General features: G+C 44.4%; 1 protein-coding gene across 4 annotated transcripts in view; it reads right to left on the reverse strand.

Moving 5' to 3' along the window:
* Window positions 1-21,327, reverse strand: part of UVSSA (UV stimulated scaffold protein A) — a 765,945-nt gene that overhangs the window by 315,227 nt on the left and 429,391 nt on the right. For all 4 annotated transcript variants that reach the window (XM_069632154.1, XM_069632155.1, XM_069632156.1 and 1 more), the window contains one exon: window positions 10,857-11,006. In XM_069632154.1, coding sequence (XP_069488255.1) covers window positions 10,857-11,006 — 150 coding nt within the window. The remainder of the gene's footprint in view (window positions 1-10,856; window positions 11,007-21,327) is intronic.

Raw genomic sequence — 21,327 nt, forward strand, 5'->3', positions numbered from 1 at the left:
CCAATCATCAGTCCACCAAATGGTCTTCCCATTTGCCCTTTTTTGGCAGGAGTTTGGTATAGTTTGTAACCATCTATCACAATCGGTGCAATCAGCCAGGTTTCTTGTAACATAAAAAAAGAATAATTCATAATAAAAGGTAGTGACCCATTAGTTGCAGTAAAATGTTTAAAACCCCTAGTGTTCCAGGACAACAATGAGCAAGTTCAGGGTTTGTTTATAGCCAGGGGCAAAGCCTCGGCTAGCCACTTAAGTATGTTCTGGATATCGCTCATTTGTACTTGTTTCCCGGTAATTAGGGGGAGTTTAATTTTATCATTAATTTTAGTAGACTTAGATTTATCCTTAATCAACGGATCTTCATCATTAGGATTAACATCCTGTTACGCTCACCTGACTCCCACTGAGGCGCAGGCCTGGTTTGGAGTGCTGTTGCCTCTTCTATGGTGAAGCGCAGGACTCGGAAGATGGACAGGACCGGACCCTCAAATCTGGTTTTTCTGGGTCGCAGAATTATCCTTCTGTGTGTGAAAAGGGTGTATTAACAATCTGCGGGATTATGTGTAAGCCTCCCACTCCCTTCTCACCCTCCACGAAACCCTTCTGCGATTCCCCGTGAAGTCTCACCTTAGGGTCTGAAAGGACGAGCTCTCCATCCTGCTTCTGATGCAGGGGCGTGTTGAAATCCAGTTACTTCACTGGATCTTGGAATGTAGAGAGTTCAAGTTTGCGTGACCTTCCCGGTAAAATACTGTGAGAATTCAGTTTATAAGTATGAGCCTGAAATAATAATTGTCCGTTGTCTCTTTTGCAGGTGCAGAACAAAGATTCCGAGATGAGCAATGGAACCGACGAAGGAAACTCAGGTGAGTTGTTTGATGAGAGGTTCCTTTAGTGTCCTTGCATTAATGCACTAATCCTTGTGTCTTTTTTCCCCATAGGGGCCGGGGTTCGGAAATGCTGGCGATATGGCGCCGACCCGAAGTGAGAGGTGCAGTTCCAGTAGATATCAGGTAAGTCTTTAATGAGCGTTCAGGTAATGTCTTAGCATTCGCTCACTAACGCTGATGTCTCTTTTTTCCCCTTAGGGGCCAGGGTCCGGAAATGCCAGGATGCGGCACCGACCCGAAATGAAGTGGGAATGACCCAACAGGTAAGTCTTATGATGGAAAATTAAGGTTTTCTTATTCTCTTCCCTAGCTCACCTTTGTTCTTGTCTTTTTCTCCCTAGGCGCTGAAATGTGGCTGCTGATCCAGATGTTCACTGATGAACATGGAGGCGCCCAGTAAAGGTGAGTGGAATGAGGCGCTGCAGCGATCGATGCAATGTGCTTTTAAAATGAATGTCTTGCTTTTCAGGATCGTCGGCGAAATGTCTCCGGGATGCGGATTTAGCAGGTAAGGACTCTTCTTTCTTCTATTCTCTTCTCTTCTCTTCTCCCTTTACAGGTGTTCCAGGATGCTGGCGGGTGTGGCAGAAGTCAGGATGCAGGAGCAGACACGGTGAGCGTCCAGCTGCTAGATGCAGAACAACCCGAAGCGTGAGTTGCTGCTTGGGTGTGGCTTAAATAGCCTTCAAAGTAGTTCCAGGTATGTATCCTTCCTCTCAGGTATGTATTCTTCCTCCGGCCACACCCGTGTGGTTAAGTAGTCCCCAAAGATAAAGTAGTCCCATTCAGGCCTCTAGATGGCTTGGATGTTGCAGCATGGTCTGCATCAGGTAAGTTTACACCAAGCACCTTTCTACACAAGTCATCTTTTATGAGCCTGGCGCCAGGACTGAGTCCAAAGGGCCCCTATTTGTAGCTGCTGAGACTTCCCTCGGGGACATGATGTCTGCCTCTGGGGTAGCTGGGCCTGGTCTGGCTCCTTGGAGGTAGACATCATGACATCCACCCCCAGCCCCACCTGCGCCAAATTGCCTCTATATTTACGAATCAGCTGTGCGGAAGCCAAAACCGTACAATGCAGCGCCGTTACATTCGGACTGGTGCTACACAATGGTTCCACAAATGAGAAATCCTCTGACCTAATAACTCTTAATTGAGGTATTAAGTGAAGTTTTTCAAGCATAGCCTCTCGTGGTAGCCACTTGCCGCCACATTTCTTCACGATACAGATCCTGTTTTCTTCTCTAATTTCATCTCTGGCTGGGATTGGTCGTTCCCTCTCCGAGTTCGTGCTTTCATAAGTACTGTTTAGACTATTCCTTTGCGGAGTGGAGAATTGATTATCCATAGCGATAGGACTATCTATAAGAATAGAGTCTTGGCTATCATTACTCACTGCTGATATTTCTTTGGATGTCTCCGGCAGTATCCAACTCGTGAGAGTTCCCGGGCCCTTTCCTTGGAGTTTCTTTTCAGAGCCCTTTTTTTAGCCTTTTTAGATTTCTGCTGAGGATTCGCTGTATTAGGAAGTGGGGAAGCCACCTCCACCGGGACTTTTCTTAAAGCCGCTCTCTTAGCCATTCTGCGCTGTTTTTTGGTCAAATGGATAGGTTCTTCTTTTGTAGGGGGCTCACCCCCCTCTGTGTTAGTTGGAATTATCAATATTTCAGGCTCCTTAATTCCTTCAGGCTCCTCTTCGTGGAATGAACCTGGACAAGGTAGGTTCAGCTGTAGAACTGTATTTACGTGTATTCTCCCACAAAGTTTTAAGAGGATTTTTAACGCAAATTGTAAGGAAGATAAAGACGCCTGCAGATCGGCAATCGCAGCAGAGTTCAGCAGCGATGATTCATTGGATCGATCAGCATCGTGTTTCCCAGACTGCTCGATGTCAATCAAAAGATTAGGTGATTCAGACAGTCGGCCCGTACAGGGAGTCCCCACGGGGGTATTTTCTGGCTGCAATACCTGCGCCTCAATTGTCATACTTGCAGCTTTCTGAAAAGGCTCCTTCTTGAAGTTCCCCGACACATCAGTGTTTGGGGGCAGGGGGGCAATGATTTCTGTATGGACAAACACAAGTCTAGTAATGAATTATTATCTATGTCGTCAAAATTCGTCAAATCCAAGGGACGACTGTCATTATGGATTATAGGGTGTGTCTCCTCAGTATGTTCAGTGGTGCGTACTTGTGGGATTTTTTCAAATAATGCCGGAATAGTGCCTCTAGCCTTGGCTGAGGAGTTCAAACTGTCCCCCCCAGGCACGTTATTAACAGGCATTTTAGGATTATTTATCTTACCTTTCCTGAAATTGTAAGACGTTTCAGCACTGCGCACTTTTGGTGGCATATTGACTCAGAGAGAGTGGACTCTGGAGTCAATACAGTCAAGCTCACAGGAGTAATTAGTCCGAAACCTATCCACTCAGTATTACGGGGCGGGTGATCGGATCATAAATAGGAGCACCAGCGCACAGAAGTATACTATCTTGCTAGTGGGATCAAAGGAGATTTTACTCCCCCGCAGTCTCCCCAAGCTCGTGCGTATATTAAGATGTGATTACTGCACGACCTGGCTAAACACGCCTCAGCAATCGTGATACAGGACTTCTTATATGCTGCTAACACCCCGCTTTTGGGCTATATGCAGACTAGGGCAGGTAGCCCCCGCCAATACCTCCACACCAGCAATATCAACCATCCACGTCCCGTGCCTGCGATCAAACTCACCCGAAAGATTTGGTAGCTTTAGTTTATTACAGCTGGCTGGCCTTTGCTTCATTAGTACCGCAAGGGCAGAGATTAACATAAGCACAGGAGCCTAATCCATTTCACAAAATGGATGCCTCCTAGTGTTTGAAATGTCTGGCTTTGAGCCTCATTTGCTCAAAAGTTTACATAGGAACTTTCTTAATAAATATTTTTATGTATATTTTTGATCATGGCCCATCTTTTGAGCCAATAACATTTTTGATTGAACTATTCCTTTAATTACTGTTTGAGGGGTTACCTGTTCTATTTTAGGTGCTTTTGATGGTGGCTCACCCTCACCCTGTGAAATACATTTTTGTATTTTTCTGTGTTTTACTAAGATATTAACATTGTGGTTTCAAAACGTTCTTTTGTCCATGCACCTGTGGATTGTGTTTCCATTTAAAGCGAACACCACTTCCTCTGAGTCAATATAGGCCTTTTTGTGCCGAGTCCTAGATAATGGGAAGTAGCCCTGGTTTACTAAAATGCTTTGGAAACAGTCTCCATCTGTTTCGACAGCTGTTTCCGTGTATGTGAAGGAGATTCTGTTTGATTGGACGCTTGTGTCGACGTGTGTGTCTGTGATTGTGAAATTGATGCCTGTTTAGACTTTTCCATCTGAGGAATTTTGACCAGAGCCCACTTTAAGCGGCAGCCTTTGGGATACAGGGTCATATGTTGAAAGCTTTGGTCTGGACGCAGAAGACTGTTTGCGCACTAGATCACTAGATCAGTTAATGTAACCATGGTGTCTTGTTCGGCGGGCTGACCTTTCAGCGATTTCACTGAGTGTAGAATATTTACTGGGTTTGTACCCCCTCTGTTTATGTTTGCAGGTGCTCCCATCACCAGAGGTTGTCTCCACAGCACAACATGAAGCCTGCCCTACGGACCTGGGGACTAGCATGCAGGAGTCCACTAAATCCTCTCTTGGGTTTTGGGCATCACAAAAGGCGCTGATGCAGGCGTCACTAGAGACGCTGGTGCTGCCCTGTTCTTAATCGGACTCCTGTGCTCCTATGACTCCTATGCTCCAACAAACCTGGTTGATCCCACCAGGCTCAAGGGAAGAAGACTCCGGACTGGATCTTCTCTTGTCGTTGAAGGGTAGCTAGCTCAGGACTGCAGCAGGGCTTCACCGGGACTCAGTAGTTGTAGCAGCCGTCTTCTTCTCCGCTTATCTTCGGTTCCGTGCAGTTCCAGTGGCGACTCTGACTTCCAGCCCAAGAGTCCTGCCTTTTATGCAAAAATGTCCCATTCACACAGCATGGCTGTCAATCACACAGCAGGGGGGTTGACCGGCCCAGACAACCACCTCAGCCAATCACCTCAGCCAATCACGACAAAGTGTGACTTGGGTTTCCAAGGATACCCTGTGCAGGGGGTGACTACACCCCTCCCTCACATTCAGCCCACCTAGAAAACCAGGCGCCAAAAGAAGGGCTTCTTGGGAGTAGCCCGCCACAAGACGGTGAACAAAGAAGGCAAACCTAGTTTGCCACGCAAAGTAAAACTCAAGAAGGACTTTAACAAAAAGAAATGGCGAATAAACCCAACCGGAGCCAAAAGAAAGAGTATTTGGTCAAGCGAGTTTATGTTCGAGGCTAATATAATAGCCTGGAACAGTACCAAGTTTATATAGTATAATCGCGGTAGAAAGGTTAGGGTAGGTACCACTGCCACCAGCCAAGTCTAAATGTTAAAAGAGCAAAACGAAGCTCAGAGAGGCACAGACAAAAAGGGATAGGAGTTAGCCCTTTCCAGTACTCCATGTAAGATGGGGTGTACTGGGTCTGTAGTTTTAAATGACTACGTAAAGTAAATGGCAACTTAACCTGTTTTCTTGGGGACAATAGTCAGCCCCAGAAAAATGGAGTCAGTGGGATGTCTCAAAGACAACCCTGTGTCACTGCACTGAAGGTGCTGTGTAACACACATAAAAGTGGGGTTCATGGAGTGGTGTACTCCAGAGCCCACGATCACACAAACAGTAGAAATAGACATGGCAAAACACATGTTAGAGTGTAAAAAAGGTCCACACTCTTACCAATGGAAACGGTAAACTCCAGAAATCCAGCAGAGCTGCTGGGGGACTCACTAGGTGAGGGAAATTAGCCATATAATGAGAATTCTCCCTAACAATCCTGAACAGAGGTGTTGAGTCTCCTTTATCTTTGGCCCTGTCCACGCGGTGTAGGCCTCCAAGAAACTTCTGGAATCCTCAAAGAAGTAAACTCAATGAGAAATCGCCCTTTAGGGGCCTAGAAAGTACTGAAAAACAGGTCCCCGTTAGTCGGTTGATGGATCGATGGAGCTTGAGACTCGATTGACCAAAAAATAGAGCAAAACTCTTAGAAAATTGCAAAACGCAGTAAAAGCTCGAGAGCTATAGCATGAGGACTCCCAACACTTGTACATAAAATTCTGAAGATGGCTGCCAGAGGAGGGGCTTAGGTAGAAGGCAGTCATTGGCTGGGGGCAGTATGACCCAGAGACCAGTGATTGGTTATTAGGAGAAAGACAGTTCAGAAACAAAACTGAAACAGAATTTGTCTTTACCAAGGATTTCCAGCCTGATGACGGGGAATATTCATGAGCATGTGAATCCATGCCAGACCCCATGCTGGAGAATGATCAGTAATTGCCTGACCATCGTGTTGGGACATGTCAGGTATACGGATCGGCTGTTTTCCCTCACAGTGAGAAAGCGTTTGTGTCAGAAAAAGGGAGGGGGGTTGAATCCCTAAGTATCCTACCTGGTAGGATGGGGTAAAGGTGTTATAGGGAAGGGGATACCTCATCTCGCCATCCGGTGTCCCACTTCCACTACCTAAAGACCCCCATCTAAGTGACCCTCCCACACTGGTCCACCCGCAGGAACTGGATCCAAAAGCGATGGCCGTGTCCTGGCCACCTGAATGACAGATCGCGGGGACTAGCTGCTGAGACACCTTCAGGTTTCTCACAATAAGCAGGTTTCTCTCCTATTCTACATATCCAAGCAATATGGCTAGGTTAACATATGTGGCGCTGCCCAAGTTACTGCTATGTAGATGTCCTAAAGTAATATATCTGCCAACAATGCTGTTGGGGGTGAAATATTCCTTGTTGAATGTAACTCACCTAGTAATTGCTCTCTTGTGACATAACTTAATGCAGTGATAGCCATCTCGCAATGCCTTGTTTCAAAATAACTTGCACTTCTTTTCTTCTTCCAAATGCTACTAAGAGCTGGGTTGGTTTACAGATTCTTTAAGTTCTGTTTACATAGTACTGCAAGATAAGTTTGCTGTGATTTGCCCTTTCTACTGTAGAAGTTGTGATTGCCAAGAAAGTGACCAGATACACCAACTAATGTAGATAAAATGTTTAATGACTTTAAGTAGAAACCTTGAATCTACTTTTTCATTTAAAATTTGATACATGGATCATCCAAGGGAAATGCTCGTCTCTGCCGCACCCATTTTGCAAATGTTAGAGCTCCTAAAAATACAGTTTCTCATGCTCAAAAGGTTTACACGCGAGCTAGGATAGAACCAAATTGAGCTCTCAGGAAGGGGAAACTGCTTAACTGGTGGGAACCTCAGACTAAGCGCTTTCAATAATTCTTTTATAATTCATTCAACAGTCAAATAGTCTCATAGGGAACAGGCATGTATATTCTTTTATTACTTGTTACGTGAAGTGATAACTCTCCCAAAGTTCCTTCTGCATATATATTTCCTCTTCATGTTAGTGCTGATGTTACGACTCGCTCTTCTGAGACTGGCCATTTGGAATTGGGTTACCTTAGAAGTTCATAACTCCCTTCAATTTACTTATAAAATGCTCATACGGACAATGGAACACATGGCTCTGCATCACTGCCCAGCGACAGGTCTCTGAAGGTGCCTGGGAAATAAGAATTGAGGAGGAGGAGGATGAGGAGATGGAGGATGAAAATGTAGAAGAACTGGTGGAAATACCATACCTCCTGGCAGACTACCATAAAACTACAGCTCAGGTATCAGTAGTTGAGAAGTCCATGTGGGCACTGTTACTTAAGCAACCAGAGTAAAACGCAGTAATGTAGCAGCATTCGCCTCCCACATTAGGTCTAAAAAATACCATTTACATATCTATGAAACCTAGAGGTTTGGGAAGGATGTGACCCTGTTGTGCTGAATGACTGAGTGAATCGAAAGGGAGAAGTGATGTTGTGATGTGTCACGGCTTACTGTACATATAAATGAATGTTGAAAGAGGACTAATCATTGGTGGACGGCAACACTGAAGATGTCAGTTGTCCAATCGTCTCTAGGAGTAAATGGTTTTGAGGCTGCTGAGTCGGAGCATTTGTTTCAAATATTTGGGCTGCAGATGGACCAATGGTGCCATTCTTTGTCAGCTGACGAGACGAATACAAATATTCTATGTTGCATGCATGCATCTCTAAAATGGTGCCAAATTGGAAGCTGTATTTCTTCACCATAGAATGCAGTTTTGCGAAAGATGTGCACATTTAAATGCTCTACAGCCACTACTCTCGTCTGGGTCTGACCTGACATTTTAGGCTCAAGTATATGGCACCCTTTCTGTTAGGGTTTGGCTTTCCGCTGCTATCTATGGTGGGGTGGACACCCCATCAATCTATTTCTTTAGTCTTTGACCTTTCACAAACATCGGCACCACTGCCCTCCCATGGAGTTGCCACTTCTTGATCAGTGGCAATCTGGTTAAACCTGTAAAAGCACTGCTTCCAGCCTTTTCTGGTGAAGAGTTCATATCCTTATGACCAATGAAGAGGGTATCGACACAAGCCTCTGCACCACCTTCACCTAGTCTACCTCTTGTGCAGAAACCCTCTCCTTCCTCGAAACTTTGCTTGCCATCCTTTGTAAAAAGCTCTCCAATGTTGTCGAGATCTTGACTTCGCTGGTCAAGAAAAAGAAGAAACCTCTCCGGAAGTGTAACAAATTAATCGATACCAACCCTGCCCGCATGAACATAAGAAACAAAGCCTGTTAACGCTGCAATCGCAAATCTAAGAATCAGGAGAAAAAGCCGACATGCCTCTGCGAGACGAGGCTACTTGTTGTCTACCATAAATAGGAACGTGGCCTCTGTCCGCTGACGGACCTTGCACCAACAGATCTGCAGAAGTCTTCAGAAACTGAAGGGAAATGAGCTCTCAGCCAAATGCATGTCTAAACCCATTACCGTCCCAAGTCTTGCCAGATGGCGGGTCTTCCTTCTTCTTTGACATGATCAAACTAATAAAGACACGCATGTTGCATCATGTCCACTCTGCCCCAGATGACTCGGCCACATCCAAATCCCCACTCTCTTTCAAAATTATCAACCCTTCAGAATTTAAATTGTTCAAGGAAATAAAAGCAAAATTGGAGCAGGTCTTGCAGTACCATAAATCTACCAAAGATCCTGCTTTACCGAGTGAAGGTCAGACGAGGAAAGCTGGCTAGATCGATCCTTGTCCTTAAGCCTATGCACCACACTTCCCCAGCCTTCAGCTCACTAAACTGGCTTTTAGTTGAGGCCTGGATGTCCATCAAAGCCCTTTGAATCATACCCAGGCCCTATAGGGATACTGGTTTCGCGATATCTCCAGTGCAACATGTCCAGAAATTGTTCAATGTGGCTCCTAAAATCGACGTCTTACAAATTTTTGATTGCCTGGTGGCTCAAGATAAAGAAGGCTAGCGACAGTCCTTTTGGTTCTGCTGGGACTAGCCTCGGGTGTGATTTGTTGAGGGAGAAATGTGTGCTCCCAGCACTGAAGATGTTCTCAAAGCGAGTGCATTCAAAGTGCACCGTAAAGGTAGCAGATGTTCCACAAATGGTCTAGGCTCAAATACACAAGAATGTAAGGGCCCATAGCTGGAAATTGCCACTGAAAGGACCTGAAAACTGAACATTTTACTATTATGCTTCATAGACAAAAAGAAGTACCTTGAGAGCAAATGAAAGTATAACAAAGTAAGAATACCGGGATGAAAATATGACCTACACGTGCTGGGTGTCCAGTCCTCCAGTGTAGATAGAAGGACTGGTGAATGAAACAGCTGTGAATGCACACTTGCTTCCCATCAAAAAAAGGAAACGGAACATTGGGGTATCAGGTCCTGAACTTCAACTGGGCAAAGACTGTGATGAAGTAGAGTTGGGAGCATGTAGCTGTGAAACATTTTTCAAAAGGGTTAAAGTACATGATTCCTTAAGGCATCTGGCCTTCTGGGGTCCCCATGTCACCCCAGAAGGCCAGACCTCCGAGGTGGTACCAGTCTGTGCGAGTGTGTGGGAGGATTTATATGGCACACACAAAGCGGCATGCTGCTTCTTGGCACTATTGCATGCAGTAGATTCTCTATGCGAGTTGGTCACCACTGTGAACCCCAGAATCTGGTGCGAAATGTAGTTGCGTCTTTCCTGATAGAAGCAGAACAGAGCCAAAGAAAGATCCAGACTGAGCAGCAGAAGCACAGACTGCAGAACCGAGGTAGTTCGCTGAAAAGTGCCAAGATATACTACCCAAACAACTCTGAATCTCCTCTAGTGTAGGAAATCAAAGAAAAGGGTACCTTATCCTATATTCTCTTTAGTATCAAGTACTGTCCCTTATCCAGTGATCTCTATGTCATAGTAACTTAATGACTAGAATAAAGAATGGAATTTCTTATGCTTCCTTCTTTTTTCTTTAAATAATATAGGAGTATGGCTTCAGAGCTTCAAGGCTAACTCATGCTGCTGGTTGGGGGGATGGTGAGCAACTTTTCTTTCCAAACAGTTTTCCCTATTTGGGATGGGTTTTGGGAGCGCATTTTGGTTAGACATAGCGCCGCCAGTCTTTGCTAACTGAAAATCCATGGTTCAAAATTAATGTTTTGTTTATTTGAAAAACAGTGCGTCATTTCAAAGATACAAAGTAGGCAATGACAGAGTGGAGGCAGTCCTATTTTAATGTGCCTTTACAAAAGAGCATTGTTTGATTCAGTTAATTATCCCCATGTGGTTGAAGGGTAAGAGTGGGAACATAAAAGAGGGATATGGACTGGAGGCCATAACAGAAATAACATAATGACAAATATAGCAAGGACCACATGGAAAAGTCAGTAAACACATGGCCAGCTCTCCAATTTCAGATCCAGTCAGTGCCAACTGCCATTTTACAAGATGAGGAATTAGTAGGAGAAAGGAACCAGAAATGCACTTACTTAAGAAGTTTTCCTGCAGTTGGCTGATCTTCCCCCCAATAATACAAATCCACTCCATATGGCAAGACAGGGGCTTTTGCCCGCTCTTCTTCAAGGGTCTTTCCATCTTTGTTGGTTTTGTCTGACTCAGTAGCTGGGTCTGCAGCCACACTGTGGAAAAATTATAAAAAGGCAACAGAGAAAATGAATCATCACAAACCACTTCAAGGTTCAGCTAATATTTTGAATCGATATTAAGATTACCCAACAATAAATACACTAATTTCCTCTACTAAATGTATTTTAAATATCTTTTTTCATATGTTTATTGCTGAAAAATGATAATGGATTATTCACAACATCTTTCCATACAGATGGATCTATGTTATGTTTGTAAAAATACATAAACCAATATGTGCTTAGTCCTAAGAAATGCATGTTTAAACTTCTTGATAGACAGCAATGGGTGCAATGTGGAGTATGAACTAAGAGGACTAAACAATGGCTTTTCATAACATCACATATGAAGTGAAACAAAAACATTTTGGAGAGATTGTCAAGCAACATACATTTAGGCTTGGGAGAGAAAGATTCCATAGATAGAAAAGATATTAAGTCAAAAGATCTCATTCTGTTTTCCGAATGAGAAAAAGGTAAATTTAGAAAGACTGCTCTCAGACCGCTCAGGTACACGTAGGGGCTGAATGGCCGACAGGCAAGGCAAGGCCAAAGACACGGCCGAAACAGGTAAGTGTGTTTGTTTTGGCGTGTCTGTGTGTATGTTGAGGTGTTAGTTTAATTTAGTTCATTTATTTATAATGCGTGCCTCACCCTGGGGTATCTGGGCGCAATACAAGATAATGCAGTTTCTTAGTTACACATAGTATAAAGGTAAAAACCAGATATTTAACATATGTACAAGTGAGGATACAGGTTATTCATAGTTACATGGTAAAGCAGTCAAAGGCTGAAAGACAAAAATACATACAGTAGGGAATATATTACATATGTACAATATTGTATAGGTGTGTTTCTAGGGATAGACGGGTGCTTAGAGAGGTTCGTCCCTGGTAATGAACCAGTTCTTCATTTTATTTCTGAAGCTGTGGAGTGATTGATTCGTCCTAAGATTTGGTGGGAGAGAGTTCCACAATTGGGCGGCCATGACAGGGAAGCTGTTACCGCCTGCTTTTTTAAGTTTGTATCTGGGAACTTGTAGGCAGCCAGAGTTGGCAGAGCTAGTGATTCTGCCGTGATGTTTCAAGGTGAATTTGTCTGAAGAGGGTTGCATTATAAAGGCACTTGAATATTAGGGATGCAGTTTTAAGTTGGATTTTTTCTTTGATGGAGAGTCAATTATGGTCTCTTCTTATGGCGGAGATGTGTTGTCTGTGGGGTATGCTGAATGTGGTCCCAAGAGCATTGTTCTGAAGGATCTGCAATTTCTTAGTGATGTATTTATTGGCTCCTATATAAAGACCATTGCAGTAATCAATGGCCAATGTGATGCAGCTCTTTGTTGAGAGGAAGTGTATGTGCTTGCCGAGGCTGTGGCGCTGACCTGCTTTTTCATATTTAGGGAGGAGTCAAGATGGAAGCCCAATGTTTTTACTTCGCTGGCAACTTTGATGAGATTGCCATTGATGTTAAATGATTGGTATTGTTCACTTAGTTTGGTGATGCTATTGGGGTGGGTAAGAAGAGTAGTTCTGTTTTTTCATCATTCAGGCAGAGACCATGTGTGGCCATCCATGCCTGAATGATGAGGTACATTTAGTTAATCAGGGCTAGGTCTTTAGCATAGTCACCTGTTAGTGGGATCAGGATCTGGGTGTCATCGGCATAGTTTGTGGAGGTGAAACCCAAATGACCTAGGTCATCAAACAATGGTTTGGTAAATGCGTTGTATGGTGGGAGATAAACATGATCCTTGTGGGACTCCGCATGTAATTGGAATCGGGGTTGCGGCTGCAGAAGCCGAGAACACTCATCGACCTATTGCTTAGGAATGAGTTAATCCAAGCTGTGGCTTCAGGTGAGAAGTGTGACGTGGTGGAGAGGTGGTTGCATAGGATCTTATGGTCAACTAAGTCAAAGGCTGGAGAGAGATCCAGTAGTAGAGCTGAGTTTCCTCTATCTTTAAGGTCATCTATTTGCATTTTTAAGTCAATCAGGGCTGCTTCAGTGCCATGAAGCCTGATTGACGGAGGCCTAATAGTTTGTTAGACTCAACACATTTTTGTATCTGATTGTAGGCAGCTTTGTCTATAATCCTCAACAGGAATTGTACCGTGGTGATAGTTCTAAAGTTAGTGGGTATATTAGGGTCGAGGGATTTCTTTTTTTTATTTAGGAGGGGCAGTACCCAAGAGTTCTTCAGGTTGGTAGGTACAGAGAAAGTATTGAAGGAGGCATTGATAAGTGATGTGATGAAGGGAGCCAAGATGTTAGCTGAATCCTTGATGATGCTGGCTGGCAGTCGTCTCCTTTACAATCAGATGGTTTGAGGGAGGCTATGATTTTTACTACTTCTTGAGGCGTTACTGGCATGAACTTGAATCGTTGCAAAGAGGTACAGTTAGGAGAGCTTTATATTTGAATATAGTCTTGTGGGACTAAGCCCTGAGGACCAAAGGGCTGTGGACTCTACTGTTTGGCGAGTTGCGAGGCGCTGGAAAACATATCCGACAGTCCCCAACTAAGTACGTTGCCTGTGATGTCCTCACCAAAAACACGTGCTCAGAAAAAACGTGAGAACTCTGTTCCAAATCGAAGAGCAGTGCTTCAACGGAGTCGGCAGACTAAAGAAAGTAATTACTACTCTTGTGCATCAACGAGTGAAGACACCGAAATACTTTCACACATGCAAATGTCTGCCACCGTTAGCGCATCAAAAACACATGCTAAACTTGTAGACTACGTATTTAGTGAAAACTCAACACCCAACACACGTGTGCAGCAAGACTCAATGCAAAACACACATTTAGGAGCCTCACCAGAGCAACGTAATTCAGCACCCGAAGCATTGGGAGCATTGTGAGCACATGAGGCACATGGGGCACGAGACTCATCAAATACTGGTATTATTCCGGCTTGCACAGAAAACCACACAATGTTACCTCTGGTGTGCCATGACTCTGCGACCGATGGGGGTGGGCGTTCGCAGCCTGTGCCGTGCATTGAGTCGGAGCGGGAGACTGGAGCCCCAGTGTTGCCAACTCCTCAGTGAAGAAAGTAGCTATTGGCTCCCCTAGAAGTCGCCAGAAGTAGCTAGATGACGTCACTGCCCAATTTGCATAATTACCTCCTCTTTCCCCCTGCGATTTATGGCTTTTACTGTGGCCCCCTCCCCTTTTAACACCTCCCTTTTAAGTTATAAGTGTGTTTTACTGTGGCCCCCTCCCCTTTTAACACCTCCCTTTTAAGTTATTTGTGTGTTTTTACATTACTCCCGTTAGAAAACGGGCGAATTACAGCACTTTTTTCAATTGGTTTGGAAACTTGCATAAATGAGCAAGTCTCCAAACCAATTGAAAAAAGTAGCTAGATTTCTCGCTAGCCGCTTTTTTATAAAAAAGTCGCTAGGGGGGCGTACTTTCTCGCTAAATATAGCGAGAAAGTCGCTAGGTTGGCAACACTGTGGAGCCCTGGATGACTCGACTGTGTGTTCTGCCCGACGCAGGGAGCCGCCGTGACAGTCTAGCCCAGTTGAGCGTCGATCGATCGATCGATGCTGGCACCTGTGCTTTGTTGCCTCTGAGTGCTAGCACGCCTATCGACGGCCCGCCCATTAGCCCCTTCTCACGAATCGGAGTCAGCTGCTGGAGGCTCCGAAAATCGACATACACCAAATCCAGCTGAAGAGACATTCGGCGGCCGGGTTGCGGACCAGCCTTGTGACCCCCATACAGGCACGAATGTCAACCCTGTGATGTCGGTTTCATTTAATAAACACAATGCGCGTTGTGACTCTCTGCACATTGTAAATGACGTGCTTCACAACCTAATCACCTTGAACAAAGCCTGTAAAATCAACAAACCTAACACATTACCAGAAAACAACATTGAAGCGGTGAAAACCTCGTTAAAACGTAACAATACGAGGATAACAGAACCCTGTGAAGATTCAGCACTGAGTGTTCCTCGCAAAAGCGCAAAAATGTCTACAAAAGTCATGCAGACCGCGCCTCCTCTTGATTTAACTGGCTTACCACCTCTGTCCCAGAAACGGCTAAGCATCAAAAAGAACTGCGGATCAACTCAATAGTGCCACAAACATAAAAATGCCACAGTTGTTGAGCAGGGACAACTCAGACACTGACTCTGACTATGATGAGACCACTGACGACTCCTTCATAGAACGTCCATTCCCGAAAATTAAAAGGAATAGAGCCAGTACTGGCAGAGCGTCCAATTGCCCCAAAGCAACGGCACACAGTTCAGCACCAAACATTGCAATGTCAACTACGGACTTGCAAGAACTGATGCTATCTACATTAACCATTACATTAGCCCCATTCGTAAAGCTGTATGTGCATCTACATGAGGCTACCAGAGACTTGACTACTGTCGTGGCTTTACTAAACTCTAAAGTAGTAAACCTAGAACAAATATGTGGTCATACAAATAAAAAGCAACTTGAGGTTACAAAACAACTGGATGAGCTACACAAGTTTATAAACAAGCAAAGGAGTATTGACGCAGTCGATAAAAAACTGTTTGCCGAAGTTGCAAAAGAAGCACTTGCACTTTTTAAATGGGACGGAAAAAGATCACCATTAATGGCAAATGGTAACAGATCCAACGTTTGCACACGACTGACGACAGACGAAGGGAACTATGGCACAGGTGACAGTGGTGACACCCCAAATCCACCTGACTGTTTGACTGTAACAACGCCCAGCCAACTACAGTCGATCGCTAAACCTCCTATTGAGAAGTTACAGGTCCAGACCTTAACCACCGAACCCCCCAGCTTGCCTGTTAACAACAATATGACAAACAGCTCGTCACCCAGGATAACAAGCCTACCACTGAGAAAGGAGGTATTAAGTCAACATACAATACCAATTATCGAAATTGGCGACCTATCTTTTCACACCGCTTTTGAACAAGCAAAAAGCTCTGCAAACTTAGCGCAAGGAGATTTTCAAGTTGGATCTACATCTACCATGCAATGCCAGACGGAGGATTCAAATCAGGTTGGGAGCAATTCCATTCCAAACACAGCTCCAACTCTATTCCCTATCTTTAACAAGGAGGTGGAGACATCTTTATGCACTTGCAGCGGGAAACAACTGAATGTGCCCCAACGAAAAAAAACTAAAAAACTTACCGGCAAAGAAAGGCAAACTGAACGAAGCACGTAAATTCCTTCGTAACATTAAGGTGGTACACGTGCTAGCCCCGGAAAAGAAAAAAACATTGTCCAAGCCAACACAAAATCAAGCACCCTTAACTCTGCCTGTTACAGAAATTGGAGATAACCTAACCGACAGAGTACGGAGCAGGAAATTTCAACCGAACTGCTAAACATGTCAACCTATGATGACACTGAATACAAGGACATCGAGTCCACTACCCCGTCTAGTGCAAAAGCACAAATTGGCGTTGACAAACTCAAAGATATCCAACCTGAAAGAGTACCCATTGTGGGAAGACTTGTTGTCGATGGAAACGAAGTGCACACACGAGGAACCGAAGTACCAAATAAGGAGGCTCCAGAGCCTTCCTCTGCACAGTCTAGTCATGAAAACGCTAAGGGGGGAGTACCATTGACTGAGACGGTGCAGCCAAAGAGTCCTATTTTCTTGACAATGCAGGCTAAATGACAAGAGATAAACAGAAATTATCGAACACAAATCACAAAGTGTAGACCAAGATCAAGGAGATGGAGAGCTGAGGGAGAGCCAAGCTCAAGGACGCGAGGAAAGGGCTGCACCTCACCATCCAAAGCAGCCAGCGCCACAATATAAGGATTAATCAATAAGAAATTATAAAGGAAACTCCTTATCGAGAAGGAGCACATTGAACAGGGGTCTACCTCAACAGCCCCTGGTCAGACTACTGGTCGATCGATTAGAGTGCTCTGATAACCTGATCCTAAATCATAGGAGCATTATAAAACTACTACACAAGGTACCCGGATTACGTGCCATCTGCTCTGAAGACCTGCACATTGTGAAATTTCCAGAAGAGCGACGTAACGACAAAGTGGTGCTTCATATAACCTCTCCCTTAATAGTTTCTTCTATTTTGGATGCTAACGTGTCCCTTTTCTCTTTAGGCTTTGATGTCTATAAGGTGCAAGACGGCCTGCCTGTAGCATCAAAAAATGACCAAGGCGATCCATTAAATTCTGCAGAACGCATATCAAATCCTCACGACTCACTTATGGGATCATCCACTGTAGCCTCGAACTGCCCCGTTGGACTTTCCACGTCATCCTGTAAGACTCCAAGTGACGACGCCCTAAAAATAAAAAACAAAAATCTGTCTTTCACTGGAAAGAAACGTGTCTCGTTTGCCAAAGATCGATGTTTAGGACAACGAGACGAGAGCAACCAGATCAGCATAACCATACAAGGTCATGTGAAATCTGACGACTTAATGAACAATACTCGCACAAGTAGCCTCAGCCATGAAGTAGCACACAACTGGCAATGGCTGGCGACAACACTTAACAGCAATCAATCGCAATAATGCCAGTTATGTTCATTGGGGTCTTGGAATACGCGAGGCTTTAGACATTTGTTCAACAGTGAGTGGTTGGGTGACCTGTCCATTGCATGTTTACAGGAGACCTCGTTAAGCGACATCCCGACAGTATTGGACTTTCAGATTGCATTAAACCCTGCCATACGACTTGAAAAGGGGCGTCCTATGGCTGGACTCATAACTTTGGTAAGACGCGCATCTGGCTTTGACATCTCTAATTCCGTAAAACAACTCTCCGTTTATCCAAGAATCAACAATCACTGAGACCGACCGTGTATCGCCAGTAATGGAACAAATGACGATTGTTAACGTATACTGGAATCACGGAAGAGCGGGGAAAGATGAGTTCATCGACGAAATTTCCACCATCATAGATCGCTTACTCATGGACCAAAAGGGCTCCATTATAATACTCTGTGGGGATTGAATATTGACCACTTCCACTCGAAGACATCTTTGGCTAAAAACTTATTGTCGCGACGGATGAAAGTAATGTGTGCAAGAAACGTACAAATGCTGAACTGCCACACTCAAGGTGATATGCCGCCGGCCTTGACATGGAATAGTGGGAAGCCTGGTTCCACAAATGACTATATATTTGTTTCAGCAGACCTACATCAACGGGTGAAATCATTGAAAGTAACCTGAAATGAAAGTAGCGATCATGACATGTTAATCATGGCATTTGCAAATTTTACACAAAATGTCGGACCCAAATGGCCGCAAAAGATCAAAGTGGAATCAAACAGTGAGGCTAAGGTTGGCTGAGGAAGAGGTTGCTCAGATATCCAAACAATATAGAGGGGATGCAACCACGCTTGAATATGCAGGCCTACTGGTCAACTTTAAAACAAGCAACAGCGGTTTAAAACACTGGAACATGAAACGCCTCCATTGTTTTGACCTAGACATATTGAAACAAAAACGGTTGATGAGACGCATAATCCGACAAGCCCAGACTGCTGATAAAGCCTCTTGTGCAGCAGAAATAAAGGCTGCCAAACAGCGGTATAACAATTGGATTAAAACACACAAACGCACAATGATACAAAGGGACTCTGAGCACAAGTTAGAAAGTATCCAAATCAAGAACACCAGAGATTTTTGGGACATCAATAACGATACACAAGCTCCCCATGCCGCTCTTCAAGTATCCATGGTCCCGGAAGCAGTGTGGATTGCCCACTTTAACGATCTATACAAAAAGAACACAAGATCAACTAACTTGCCTGCCCCAACTAAAACAAAATGGGCCTTAATATTTCCCAAAGACGACATTGTAAGAATAATCAAAGCTAAAACAACTCACGTGCACCTGGGCCAAACGGTCTGACAAACTTCACGCTCAAGCAACATCCAGAGTTATGGACCGACCTCTGCATGACTCTTTCAGAGAATAAACGACCAAGGTCAGACGCCAAACTCATGTAAATCGGCCGTGATTGTGCCGGTGTACAAAAAGAGCAATAGAACTTGCCCAAAAAACTACCGACCGATTGCCTTACTTGATGTCCTGGGAAAGATCTATGCAACTATGTTACAACTCAAGTTAGTCAAGTGGGCTGCACGGTCAAATCATGTCGACATTAGACAGACCGGATTGGTAAAACATGTCGGTTGTTCGCTGAACTTGCTGCTGCTGAACTTATTGAAAATGGAGGCAATCAGATCACAAACAACTGTATATCTTGCCTTCATTGACTGCTCTTATGCTTTCGATAAGATAGATCAGGAACTGCTATGGAAGAAATTGAGTGCATGGGGTTGCCCGGAAGATCTCTTGGCTGCAATAAAAGATCTACACACCAGCACCTCCATTAGAGTAAGATTAGGTCAAACCGGCACCTTGTCATCATCGATCGAAACATTTAAGGGAGTCAAACAGGGTTTGCCTTTGGCAGCTGCGATATTCAGTTTGTTTATATCGGACATTGGCAATTCCATCGAGGCCGTAAAGCCATTCCCACCAAAGATGCACAGATCCAGTCTGAGTTGGCTCCTGTACGCAGACGACCTCATACTGCTGGACTTAACACCAATTGGTCTGCAAAGAAAAATCAATGCAGTACAACAATACGTGGTCGGAAATATTCTACTTATCACCAAGAAATGTGAAATCCTTGTGCTAAAAAATCTTAAAGGCGGTTGGACAAGAACGACGAAGAGCCAATCTTGGTTCATGGGACAAAAAAAACTACTGATATCATCTAGTGTAAAATATCTTGGAATGATCATCAGCTCCAGTCTCAATGATGATCCATGGACAACAGCGACAAAACGCAAATGCAAACAACTGGCAAACCAAGCTCTAGTGCTAAAGAAAAGATTCGGAAGATTCTCTCTAAGTAGTCCTGCGATTCTACCAACAAAAAGTAATACTAGCACTAACGTATGGGGCAGAAAATGCATTGGGCTGTTCATGGAAGGTGTGGTCCACGCTTCAGAACACCTTCTGGACAAAAGTTCTGGGTATAGCGAAAGGAACTTCGACGGCCTCAATCCGGTACGAATTATCGCTAATTTCTATCCATGCACGAGTATGTTGCAGTTTGCTATCCTTATACCGGAAAACAAAAGCATGCAAACAAATTCCGCAGTTTTTGCAATTTTCCACAATGCCGACTCGTCAGCCCCAGGTGTTAATTATATTGTCCTTATGATACGGTTTGGTCATGGTTCTTGGGTTACCAGATATTTGTCTTTGTAGTTTGGGCGTCATAACGGTGGGCCAAGACATCAAGGTGGTGGTAGTTGCGATGCAAATGGCTAAGTACAATCTTAGCCAAGGTGTTGTAATATGTCGTATACTAAGAGGAGGCATTTTTCTCAACAATGGTTATGTGACAGGTATATAGTGAGTCTATATCTGGTCTGTGTGCAATTAGCATGGGGGAGATGACATGGAGAGGTGGCAGGTAGTGCAGACATCAAATAAGTAATAATGGCATACAATCAGGGATTGGCAATGGATTAAACAGCGCATAGAGTTTATGCTTGCAAACAATCAGAGCAGGCAGTTGAGTCGATAGTGCATAGGTTTAAATTGGCATGCAGTCGGGGCAGGCAATTGAGTAAACAGTGCATAAAATGTAAACTTGCATATAATCAGGGCAGGCAGTCATAAAATCATCACATAGGTTAATCTTACATATAGTCATAATGTGGCAGAAATGGAGGCTAATTAGCATGACGTGGTAAGGGGACTGATTTACATTTTAGTGTGGCACACGCAGTGTGAAATCGTCTGATGACACTATGGTAGCAGGGCATTTGGTGATGTCGACAGTAGCATAGTTCGCCTCTTGCCTAGGCTTAGTGTCGAGCTTGGTGGGCTGAAGAGAGGTTAATGAAGTTAGATTGCAGGTGAGGCGACCTGGTAGAGGGTGAGTCGGGCAGGCGAGGTGTTTGTCGCCGGCTAGATAACGTAATACTCAATTACCAAGCAAGCTGGTAAGGTATGTGAAGCATAGCAGTCACTTGGCTTACCTTAGTTGGAAAGGGACCAGGGGGTGGGCAGCACGACGCACCAGTGCGCAAACAGGTCCAAAACAGGGCCTTAGCCTCGTGGGCCTTCACGGCAGAGGGCCGGCTTCCGCCTCGCCGGCGGACACACGTATGCTAAATTGCAGCTTGTAGCTTAGCAACGGGACACTTTGGTCGCATTGGTGTAGGTGGCCATCAAATGATCAGGCTGCTCTTATTAAATGGATCGTGGTATGTAGTCAAAAGGATTACAGCTGATCGGCTTGATGCAGTAGTGTGTAGCAGTAGCAGC

This window comes from Ambystoma mexicanum, chromosome 6q (genome assembly GCF_040938575.1).
Source record: "Ambystoma mexicanum isolate Mex_15411 chromosome 6q, UKY_AmexF1_1, whole genome shotgun sequence".
NCBI classification, from domain to species: domain Eukaryota; kingdom Metazoa; phylum Chordata; class Amphibia; order Caudata; family Ambystomatidae; genus Ambystoma; species Ambystoma mexicanum.